The sequence below is a fragment of the Emydura macquarii genome, unplaced genomic scaffold (genome assembly GCF_026122565.2).
Source record: "Emydura macquarii macquarii isolate MOO-44397 ecotype Brisbane River unplaced genomic scaffold, CSIRO-AGI_Emac_v2 contig_2205, whole genome shotgun sequence".
NCBI classification, from domain to species: domain Eukaryota; kingdom Metazoa; phylum Chordata; order Testudines; family Chelidae; genus Emydura; species Emydura macquarii.
The window spans coordinates 25330766-25343031 of record NW_027132342.1 but is presented as its reverse complement, the minus strand read 5'-3'; the positions used below and the strand labels follow the sequence as shown (position 1 = coordinate 25343031).

At 40.6% G+C, this 12266-nt stretch overlaps 1 protein-coding gene across 2 annotated transcripts in view; it reads right to left on the bottom strand.

Moving 5' to 3' along the window:
- Positions 1–12266, bottom strand: part of CDK17 (cyclin dependent kinase 17) — a 188281-nt gene that overhangs the window by 98658 nt on the left and 77357 nt on the right. For both annotated transcript variants that reach the window (XM_067559770.1, XM_067559771.1), the window contains exon 2: positions 6437–6585. In XM_067559770.1, the coding sequence (XP_067415871.1) occupies positions 6437–6554 (118 nt within the window). In that variant the 5' untranslated portion in view covers positions 6555–6585. The remainder of the gene's footprint in view (positions 1–6436; positions 6586–12266) is intronic.

The window sequence follows — 12266 nt, the reverse complement described above, 5'->3', positions numbered from 1 at the left end:
TGTAGGGGCACTCCCCCACCCCCAGGAGTCAGGGGAGGCTCCCTACAAGGAGACACTGGTGCCGGAGGAACCTCCACGGCACGTGGCTGGGGTGTCTCCTGTCTTCTCTCTGCTTCGCTGGTTGCAGGGAGGAGTCCATGGAGGCGGTGCCGGACCGCTTCGTCTTCTTCGGCACCGGCAGTGCGCTTTGTACCAAGCGTCCACTCGGTGCCGGGGATCTTGATGGCTCGGATGCCGGACGGAGCGCAGACTCCATGAGCAGCACCTTTAGCCTTGCGTCCCTTTCTTTTTGGGTACGGGGCTTGAAGGATTTGCAGATCCTACATTTTTCTTTGCGGTGCTGCTCTCCAAGACAACGGAGGCAGCGGTCATGAGGATCACTCACTGCGAACTGCTTTGAGCATAGGGAACAGCTCTTGAAGCCAGCGGAGCCCGGCATGGCTCCTGCAGAGCCCCTGAGGGCACTTGACACTACAACAGCTATCTAAATGACTGTTTGAATAACAACTAACTAACTAACAATTCTAGATCTCTAACTAGAGCGAAGAGGCTAAGGACTGCTGCTTGCAATAGCAAGGGACAAAAGTTCCAGCAACTGTCAGAGGCGGAAAGAAGGAACTGGGGACCTGCGGGGCCGGAGCACCCTATATACCGCGACATGAGCGCGGCACTCCAGGGGGCGCCGCCCGGCCCTGCGGGCGTGCTAAGGGAAAAAAGTTCCGGGAATCTGTGCACGGGGTGCGCACACACCTAAACTGGAATGCATATGAGCAATCACTCGAAGAGAGAACAAGACACTCCACCATATATGCTTCTTCCCCTGGGAGAGGATGAGAGCAAAAAGCATATGGCAGATGTTAGTTATGTCAATGAATGCACAACTGGAAGGCATTCAGATATACAGTGGTGAGGGGTGTAATCCTCAGGAACCTATATGGAATAGAATAAGTTGTCTAGCAGAATTTGTTAGGTACAGTAGTATGTTCTTTTGGAAAATGCCTTAAAAAAATAAAAGTAAGGTACTTTGTTCCATATTCTTGGACATACTTTTTCCTGCTCTAGTTGTAGAACGTGTGTGTCAACATGCGGCCAACCTACACAATAGAGTAATTAGCATTGTAATAATATAGCACACATATAGCTTGTGAAGCACTTCCGACATTCTTCAGGATGAAAAGGTGCCAAACAAATGTAAAGTATTGCTATTTGTCATTTTTGCCATGGTTAGTGTAATTATAAATTGTGATGAGGGCATAATAATTGGTGATTCTAAACTGTAATGATGCAGAAGAGTAGCCTTTAGACCAAAGAGAATCAGAATCATGTGTGGTTACTTTAAAATGGTGTTGCCTACTACACTCATTCACACTAACGACCAAAGAATTAGGTACTGAATGTATGTACAGAACCCACAGCAGAAACATAATACTTTTTAATCTACTCTTTCACATGTTGGTAAATATGGTGGCCAGGATTTGCCAAATCGTTTTGGCAGATTTAAGTAAAGCCTCACTGAGCAGCAAGGCTACCTAATACAAGTTGGCAGACAGAGAATGTTAAGAAGTTTATGATAGTTTTCATGAAGCTCTGCTAAGGGGATGTGGAGGGAGCCAACAATCCTTTTAATAAGTTCCTTGTTCCTCAAAAGATTCCTCTTGAGATGGAGACTGACGCGGAGGGATGGGAGGAACAAAGGATTGCTGGTGTTCCCCACAGGTACAGCTAGGTGCTCTGGAAAACTGTTGTCAAAAAGCAGCCCACAGGTCCCCAAATGGCCTTTGAGGAGGACAATAATGAAAAGGAGGGGGCACCCAGGACTGATCATATTAGATGGAATGAGGAGTGATGAATCTGCCTGTATTTTGGAGTGTCTCTCTCTCAGAGAAGTTGTCATAAGACAACAGGGTTGGTAATTGAGTGAGCCTCTAATGGAAAACTGAGAATCTGAAGAACTATCTTCCTCATAGTCCAAGGGAGAAGTAGTCAGGGTGGTGTTGAGGAAGACTGCTTGTATCGATTAGCAGATATCAGGGAGCCAGGCAGTACTGAAGAATGATGCGGTACCAGTGACAGACAAAGCTCCAGTACCAAGAGTATTTCCTTACCCGTTTCTAGATGTGACTCTGGTTCACCACAGACAAACAAGATAATCTAACTCCTGCAGTACGGGGTGAATCTGCACAGAAACTTGGTGTGACCCCCCTGCAGGGAAAGGAGGTGGTACTGAAGGTGACATTGGATTCGACAGCATTGATCTATCAATTTGTGATATAATCTTGGCAGGCCACATGGAAGCAGGACCTGCTGTCGGTACTGACCTCTTTCATGCAGAGTCCTTAGAATCACTAGCACCACAATCACACCTGGGTGGTACCATGGCTGGCTTTGTACAGAAAGGTGCTGGGTACATAGGGACTTAGAAGTGCCTGAAGCCAATTATGCTGCCAGTGTCTGCCACACCCTGGCATTTCTTAAAGATCTCACCACAAATATTGCCCAGGAATCGAAATACAATGAAATGTGCCCTATAAATATTACCAGTTAGATTATGATTAAAGATAGGGCAGACCCTAATTTGCCTGAGGTCTGGAAATATCACAAATAAAACCACAAAAATAAAGTGATCAATAAATATACTTACTACACTGATATAAAAGTTTTGAAACTGTTTGAATTAGAGGCCATGTAGTATAAATGCACAGAGCAGTTACGGGTGGTCCAGGCTTATTTCTGATTATTATTTTACATTGCGCCTGAGTATTCTTTATTTTAATGCAAACTCTTTGCCGCTCTTTAACCCTTCAGAATATGGAGTCATTTGATAGAATTAGGAAAACAAAACAATCTCTGATTCAAGATCAGTCAAAAGTAAGTTTTAACATGATTTTTAAAATTCTGTACTCCATTTCAGGTATCTGTATTCAGATTATTATTATTACATCACCTGCCACGTATTATTGATAATCATAATTATAATTATATATTATAATCATTTGTTGCTATAATTTCTTTCCTTACCAATGACACAAAAATGAAAATTTAGTTTGTGAAAGATACAACCAAAATACATACCTATTTACAAGCCAATTAATTTAGTATGAAAATGGCAAATATCTGAAATCAAAAGTACACAAAAATGACAAACTTGAAAACTAATGCAAACATTTTTATAATGTATAATGATATGTTGTTTAATGAGAGTGAGAAAGAGGATTTTGTATCCAATTTTTAAAAACATTTTATCCCAGAAGTTCCAAAGACAGCTACACTGTGCATGCTTACAAACACAACAGCAAATCTTTTAATACGAATACATTAGTAACAATTCATGAGGAATATCATTTCATAACAGAAGATTTCCTATGCTAAATAAAAACAAGGAAGTTTTTAATGGAAATGGCTTGACATATTTAACTTTTAGCTGCTTTCGTTCAATAGAGCAAGGAACCTGCAAACACTTATGCATATGTTTAACTTTACTATCCTAATACTCCATTTACTACTTACAGTACTAAAGTTAAGTACACACATAAGTGTTTGCAGAGGCAGGGTCTTCATGACTAATTACTACTCTGATAATACTGGATGTTTATATGCATCTGTTGCACTACAACAGACATCTCAGATTTCCACTTCTAAGGAGAATCCCAACAGTTGCCTTTCAAGTTGTAAGAAGTTTGTTTTCATTTCAAATTATTTTGAGCATAAGAAGGAATTAAATTAAAAAAAAGAAGAAATTAAAATAAAATAAAATATCAGTATAAGCCCAAAAACATAAAATTAAATATAATTTCCGATAAATCAACACAACATACTCTAGAATGTAAATTACCATGAATAATGACATTTGTCAGTGCTAAATACTCTAACTCATGCCTTGTGCTTTACAACATATTCAAAATGGTTTTATTATAGTCTAACATATCCCTCCTGTGTTATTGCTTACTTCAATGTTTCTTCTTTTACTGCTCTGTATGGTTTCTCCTTCCCACACACTGTCCACCATACACAGTGTTCTCTCCTCCCTTCTGTTTCAGTTTATTTCTTCTTCCCAACAAGACAGGTTGACTCTACTCATATGGAAGCGCTTGTAAAGTAAAATTAACATGAGAATTCTGCTCCTGAAAGTGCACTTCAGTGAGCAGGAGTCCTGTTTTATTCCATTCTACAAATTCCTTCATACAGGAGCAGAGTACACAGGTTCAGCAGTCAAATAAAGCTCAGACACAGAGATGCATTTTCACTGAAGTTCTCATGTACGCAACCATTGATTTCCATTAGAACAAAGCTACGACACTCAAATTTAAAAATTACATAAAAGTAAGACAAGTACAGTAGAACCTCAGAGTTATGAACCCTTAGGAATGGAGGTTGTTTGTAACTCTTAACAAAACATTATGCTTGTTCTTTCAAAAATTTACAACTTAACATTGATTTAATACAGCTTTGAATCTTTACTTACAGAAGAAAAATGCTGCTTTGCCTTTTTTTTTAGTTGTTTAAGTTTAATAATACTGAATTTGCTGCTTTTTTTCTTTTTTTCCCCTCTGCTGCTGCCTGATTGCATACTTCTGATTCCAAATGAGGTGTGTGATTGACTGGTCAGTTCATAACTCTGGTGTTCATAACTCTGAGGTTCTACTGCACCTGCCAATCAAACTTGAAAGTATTCCTTTAACGTTCTTGTACACAATATTTCACAAGTATACAAAACTCTGAAAAAACACAAGTCATTAACAGAGACAGCTGCTGGTGAGGTAGTGTGGGATAGCTGCCCAGAATTACCCAGAATGCTCTCCTTAAAAGGTTACGCAGAGTGCTAAGTTGGACACAAAAATAATTGTGCTAGCAAAAAGCTGCTGTGTAGACATAGATAAAAACTCAATCTGTTAAAACTGAATCTTCCAAAGTATTGGGTATGAACCCCTTTGGGGAGGGGGGTAGAATAGTGGCTAGCAAGGCAAGGTTGAATGGAGGGTGGGGGACAGAAATAGTTTCATTTTCCTGAGGAGGAGCTCAGCTTTCGTAAGAGAAAACAGTGTAGTGTGGATAGGGCCTAAAAGTCTGCATAGCCTCTGCTGGTATTAAGATTTCACAATTTTTTAAGTTTTCACAGCTACTGTTCAGAAACTTTGGAGTGGTCATGAAACCAACAAAAATCATACCAATTACACTCTGCTGCTACTTGAGAAAACTGTGAGTGTCAGCAGAGGCAGGTAGTGGAGCTATTTGCTGGAAAAGAGGACTTGAACCACAAAGTCTGGGATAACAGAATGAAGCAGAAGAATCTCTTCTGGTCACTACTGCAGCAGCTAGGAGACAGGCGAAAGACTACAGTAGTGAAGACCTCACAGTGGCCAAGATGCTTGTAGAAGCAAAGAATTATTCTTCTCCCTGCCTTGGGGGTGTGCACATGTGCTTCAGTCACATTAGTGGTATCTGGCTAGCTTCAGAATGCGTTGTTCAGAGATAGAGATACTAGGAGCTCTGTTGGCACAATAGAGCAATCCCATGGAGAATTAGACATGGTACTCAGCAGTTTTAATTGCACCACTCGAGTTCCTGGTATCTGTGACATCCCGAATAAAACTTTCCACAAAATGCTCTCTCTGTATTTGAACTCTCAGTCCTCATCCTGCACATCTTCACTAGAAGAGCCTGGGAGTTTAAATTAATAACTTTGCTAGACTCTAAAAATCATGGTCTTAATAAAGACACTGGAATGATGACTTATTACAACAATCTATAACCCACTAACCCCCATTTTTTGCCCTATAATGGAAGGTATCTTAACAGGCCGCTTCACCTTGAATGGTCCCTTAGAATGTGTTTACTACTTATGCTAAAAATCTATTCCACCTTGTATTTAGCTGTGACACTGAGCATCTTTTCCAGACCTGAAGAAGAGTTCTGTGTACCCCAAAAGCTTGTCTCTCTCACAAACAGAAGTTGGCCCAATAAAAGATATTACTTTACTCACCTTGCACCTCTAATATTCTGGGGCCTACACAGCTACAACAACACTACAAATCACTGAATAATGCATTCTGAAAGTCAGTGATTTAAAGCAGTTTGAAGCAATGTTGGAGGCCAAAAATAATTATATTTAAACAGTTAGTTTGAAATTAGATATGTACTGAAAAGTGTCTCTGCACCACTTGCTATTCAGGACATTCGGCACATTTAAAAAATTGTATTATGTAATTTTTGGTAAAATATATCAGTTCAACCTTAATATTAAGCAAGTTACACAATGTACCAAATGAAATGGTAAAAAGTTCTAATGTTAGCCAAAATGGAAAGGAAAGGAAAAGGAAAAAAAAATCTGTCAAGCTTCTAAAATATTATAAACCATGGAATATGTTATTTAAAAAAAATACTCTAGAGTTTGACAGTATCCCTTTAATTAAACAGAAGAGGGAAGGAACATACTTACCGTTATCTTTGCTGCTGTTTTCTTCAATTGTCATTTGTTCTGCCAGCTCAGACAACGATTCATCAATGGTCTGGCTTCCACGTAAAGTTAGGGAAAGTCTCCTCTTAAACTTTTTCATTCTATCAATGAAAAGTCTGGCTTAAGGAAGCCTGTACAAAAAAAGGAAGGAGTGGAATTCCATTATTATATTATATAAAAAAAAATATGAAATTAGTAGAATTGAGTCACTGTGCACAAGTTTCCACAAGATAAATTAATGTTTCCACAATTTTGTTTTTTTACAATTCTGAGAAATTTTTTTTAAAAAGAATGTCAATTTAATCACATCTCCATTCAAAATTTATTTTTTTAAATTTACTATTGATACAAGTGGCTCCAGTTATCATAAAAAAGACAGATAAAATATTATTTTTCTCTTTTTCAGTATGTTTTCTTTGTGTATTTGACAGCACTCTTATAGTTTTATTGAAGGTCAGTTTTGCACTTCCCATCTTGGGGGTGAACATTCTCCAAAAAGGGCCTATTTTTGGCATTTAGCATACCCACCCTTCACATACCCACATCATACATCATTTGAAAGCTTATTTCATGTACATTTAGATGAGGTATGATGTGGGGCTCTCAAGTGGAGTGGTAAGCCCATAGCCAAGGTGACACAATGGTAAGGTTTTTTTTCCCAGAAACGATGATGCTGTTAGGTATGTGGCAAAAATGGCAAATATCAACATTTTCCAATATACTAATATGAAATGTTTTCACATTGCATGTTCTTAATTGTCAAAATATATCCCAAGGAAGAATAGTTTTCTATATTTTCAACTTAAATTTGCTGACCTGATCAGTCTCACACTGAAGGTTGTGCACAAGTAGCAATAGATTGCCTGGCATAATTTGTACTGCAGAACTGGTAGCTATAACTGCATGTAAATTCCTAAAGTAATGCATCTCCATCTGTAAGCTGTTGTACATATAATGTAGCATCTAGTCTGCCTGACAGGTTTTAAACTATAATTACCTACGATGCAGTTCTAGCCTTTGAAATATCTGAGAAACTAGCTTTTTAATTTAGTGACAGTGTTAGAGATGACACCACAGAGATTCATATTATGAATATGCAAAAGCTATGAGAGGAAGTAGTGGCCTAACAAATAGTGAGGACAAAGCGGACAAACAAGTCCTTGCATCTGAACTAAAGAGGGATGGAGAGCATGTTTCAGCTCTTACCAATTATGTCAATAACAATATGATAAGTGCATTTGACCGTCAATCACAGAGGTGTTTATCAACGTATCTACTGGACTACATGTAACATCAGATGTACAAGACACTCTACTGAAATAGCAGATGTTAGTGAAGAACAAATGGAGAGATTTGTGAGAGGAGAACTTGAGTCTGATGGGTTACGTAGCTTCTTCAGCCCAGTCAAGAAATCTGGCATCAAAACATTTGCTGACTTGGCCAAGACCACCAAATGTTAAGACTGGCAAGGGAGGGACAATCACAGCAGCTATCAATCCAGAAATTGTATTCCACAGAGTCCTGTCCTTAACAAAATGCAGAGAGTCAGTGGCAACTGTTTTCAGTCACCCAAAAGGACTTTAGCGTAAGTCCTTCTTCCATGCTGATGGAACAATGAAAAGAACAGACAAAGCTGAATTAGGGCATCAGCTGGAAGCTCAAGCTGAAAGAATCCATAAACTAAGAGAGTGCAACAAAGAAACCACAGTGTACATCAGAAATGCCATGGCTATCACGTAATGATGGCTGTGAGACCCGTCCCATACATTCAGTGAACTGGCTGATGAGTATTTGAGGCAGTTCCTAAAAGGATTTGATAAAGCTAATTCTGGAATTGAAATCTTTGACAGATATGGTAACAGTAACTCTGTGAAAACTGCAGAAAGACACCACCAGACAGGACCTAAATTTGATGCAAGAAATACTAGGTGTTTGGTGGACACTATCACCAAGGGAAAAGTTTCTAAATATGGCATCCAGCAAGCAGTCACTTGTAAAATTCCTCTGAGAGTCTATGGCTCAAAATGCATCTGAGTGAGTAAGAACACACCCAACACAAACACACCTTCTTGCTGGAGCCTTTCCAGTGGCAAAGTCCAATACCAGCAGAGGCGCTGAAGAAACCCAAGACTTACACAGTTCTCAAGAGAAGCAGACCCAAGAATGCTTCTGCATGCTGTAAGTGCCAATATGGCTTTTTGGTCTCTTGATGTCAAAGTAACCATAGTAATTAGGTTACCTGATACAGATGTTTTGGTCATTGCTGTTCACTACTTTCCAAAAATGGAACACATATATAACATGTGAATCAAAACAAGCACCATTTCTAGTACAACTGATGAGTGTCGCTTCATACATGTGCATGCAATTTGTGATGCACTCACTCCTGACTTCTGCAACATGCTTCCTGATGTATACATATTAACAGGATCCGACACTGTCTCATCCCTATTTGGTAATGGGGAAAAAAATCTGTGTTTAATGGTGTCAAAACAAAGGGAGTTTACCACTTCAGAGATCTTGCCAAATTGGGAGAGAGAACAAACAAGCCAAAATTTCTGCAGCAAGGAAGTTGGTAGCAGTGCTGTACAATCAGAGTAAGAAAGAAAAGAAGTCCCAAAGGGTATTTCTACATTGCAATTAGACACTTGCAGCTGGCCCATGCCAGCTGACTTCGGCTCATGGGGCTTGGGCTAAGAGGCTGTTTAATGGAGGTGTAGATGTTCAGGCTCTGGCTGGAGCCAGGCTCAAGGACCCAGAGAGGAGGGAGGGTCAGCCTGAGCCCAAATATCTACACTGCAATTAAACAGCCCCTAAGCCTGAGCCCCTTAGCAGAGTCACCTGGCCTGGACCAGCTGTGGGTATCTAACTGCAGTGTAGATAAACCCAAAGAGACCTCAAAAAGGACAACTCTCTGGCCAAACTCCCACTATGTGAAGACAGTTTGTCGGAGCACGTCAAAAGAGCATCTTGGCAAACAAAGATTTGGATGTCTTTGCACATAGGCAAACCACGTACTGGATTACCATTGCAACATGAATGGAAAAATGTGGATGAACTACTTCCTGTATTCAAAGGCCCAGTGGCACCTAAGCTTCTACAAGACCTTTTCTGCCCTGTACTAGTAGGGGTAGCTGCACAATCAACTGTATCTGTAGTCAGAACAACCTTCCCTGCACAAAACTGTGTAAATGTCAAGGCAATGAAAACAGTGTTAACCCACGCCCTCTTGACAAAGATCATCATAATGAACAAACTGATGATGATGTTGACTAGAAATGTCACCACCACTATTTCAATGACACCAGTAGAAATGTATTATTAGAATTTGATTTATCCTTAAAATTGTTGTGGTGACGCTTTGGGGTCAAAGAAATCCAATTTTATGTCATGAAGAAATTTATAGAGCCATTAAACTAACAGAAACAAATGCAAATATTTCAAAGTGGTCATTTTAACATGCGGATGGATGGTGTCACTATTTATCCCTGTTTCTACAGTAACAGCACAACCTGACAGCTCCACATCATGCCTCATCTTAAAGTAGCCATAATATGTTTTCAAATGATGTATGATGTGCATGTAAGTAAAGAGGGTACATGATCATCATCATCAGTTTGCCTAGACAGCAAAGGTCTATTGCGACAATCCCCTATGGCCTCTACCAACAGCTTTGTTCCATTCGCATCTGATGCTAGCAGATGAGCTATTAAGTCAGCCAATTGGTCGTGTCTGCCACTCACCTATCTCAAGAACGAGTACGACACATGGTTTCCACTCTGAGTAGAGCTCATATGCTCTCTCATCCTAACAGTGACACTACAGTAGAAATGCTGTTAGAATTCTACATTTGGAGTACTGGGGAGCACTAGGAACTGGGCAGAATGAGTGGAGGCAGGCCTAGTCCTTTGGTCCTCCAGAAGCAATAAGACAGAAGGCACCCTACAGACAACCCCCCACCAAGACTGGGGAAGGCGGCAGAAGACACTCAGTAAAGAAGGTAAGGAGAAGGCGGCCCCCCCCCCCCACTTGTAACAGTACAGAGCAAAGCACGAAGTACTAAACTCTCACAATCACCAATGCTGATGCCAGAAGAGGAATGGAACCATCCCCCATCTCTCTCTTCCCCCCCCCCAGCCAGAGGAAACAGCAGCGAGACACAGAAGCCAGGAGGTGAAGTAAAGGCTGGAGAAACATTTCCCAACCTCCTGACCCTGCCTCCAGGTCCCCCCATGAGAGCAGGGAGCAGAAGTAAGCTGTGAAGATTCCCCAACCGCTTCCACAGAAACCTTAAGAGTGAGAAGCATGGACAACTGGGGTCTGGAGGAACCCCTCCCTTCAAACCCTTAATATAGGATCTAGGGCAAAAGGCAGCCGGTTTTTCTATCCCATGTCCCTTTCACAGAAACAGGAAAGGAACTAGGATGGGAGAGCAACATGTGTGTAGACAATCCAGAAAGCCAATCCCCTCCATGGAACAGAACAGCAGGAGACAGTGCCAGGGAACAGGAACAAGAGTGGTGCCTGGGATGGAAGCTCACACTCCCGGCTTGTTCTAGGAGTGGCCCCGAGCACCAACTTTCAGGGGTGCCGGACTGCTGAGCCACTTTGGCTTTTTGTTCTGGTTTTGTTTGTTTGTTTTTGCTCTGCTCTGAGTGGCCGGTTGTGGGAAGGAGGGAAGTCCTGTGCAGAAAGCATCAGCAAGAGAAACAGCAACAGCAGCTGTGACTAGGACAGTCATTTAGCTGTAGCTGCTTACAGACACACGTGCACAACAGGCCCTTACTTACCCTGTTGTGCATGTATTTCCTCTCACTATATTCACCCAGCAACAGAAGAGAATACACAAAACAGGGAAACTCAATGGAACACCTAAACATTATTGATACTAATTGTCTAAACTGAGGGATATGCAAAAAGTAAAGTAAAACAGGATTTTAAAAATCATGTCACTGTAATAATCTACAGTGTTTTTTGTAACATTATTTACAACATGATTTTTAAACTAATGGTATCCCGTTAAGCTGACTCGCTCTCCTTCTTGCCTATTGATATGGAGCATTCTCAACAAAAGGATAGAATCAGATGGAGATGGGTGGTGGTGGAAGAACACATTCACAAAAAGAAACCATACATATGTTCTTAAGTGAACACAGAGAGACTAGACAGCACACTGTGCTAAGTACATTCAGAAATGGATTAAGTCAGGATCTTTGGGATTTGAGCCCAAAAGACTGAGAAGGCCAGATGCAAGTGAAAAACAGAGCATGTCCCAGTACAACAGCATAAGGAGCAGGGAAAGGAAAGACAACCCTGTCCAGGAATGACAATAGAACATATAGATAGAAAAAGCCAGGAGACCAGCAATGGAGAGTGTTGGAGGGGAAGAGGATACTGGACCATTGTTCAAACCCAGTTCTGTCAGAAGTTTTAAAATGTATTTTTCCTTTTAACCTAGTCTAAATTTATACACACAGCAAAACACAGCACAGTTCTGACCACTTCACAATTTCTGCTCAAGAGGACCCATGACTAGAAAAGCCAGAGTTTTGCAAGCTGGGACTAAGGAATTTTGTTAGAGCAGTATGGGAAAACTTGGATAGTACTTCGCTGTTTCAACTGATGTTAGTACTTTGCATCTGAGGGCAGGAAATTCTCATTTTAAGAAAGTGAATTGAAAGAACATTCCATTAAGAGCATTTATATTTCCTGTTTAGGACTTGCTTATTGCATAAAAAGAGATCTGGAACTGTGCATTTCTGTGCTTATTTTCTCCTTTCCAAAATGATAGACCTACGTTTTTCTCTCATGG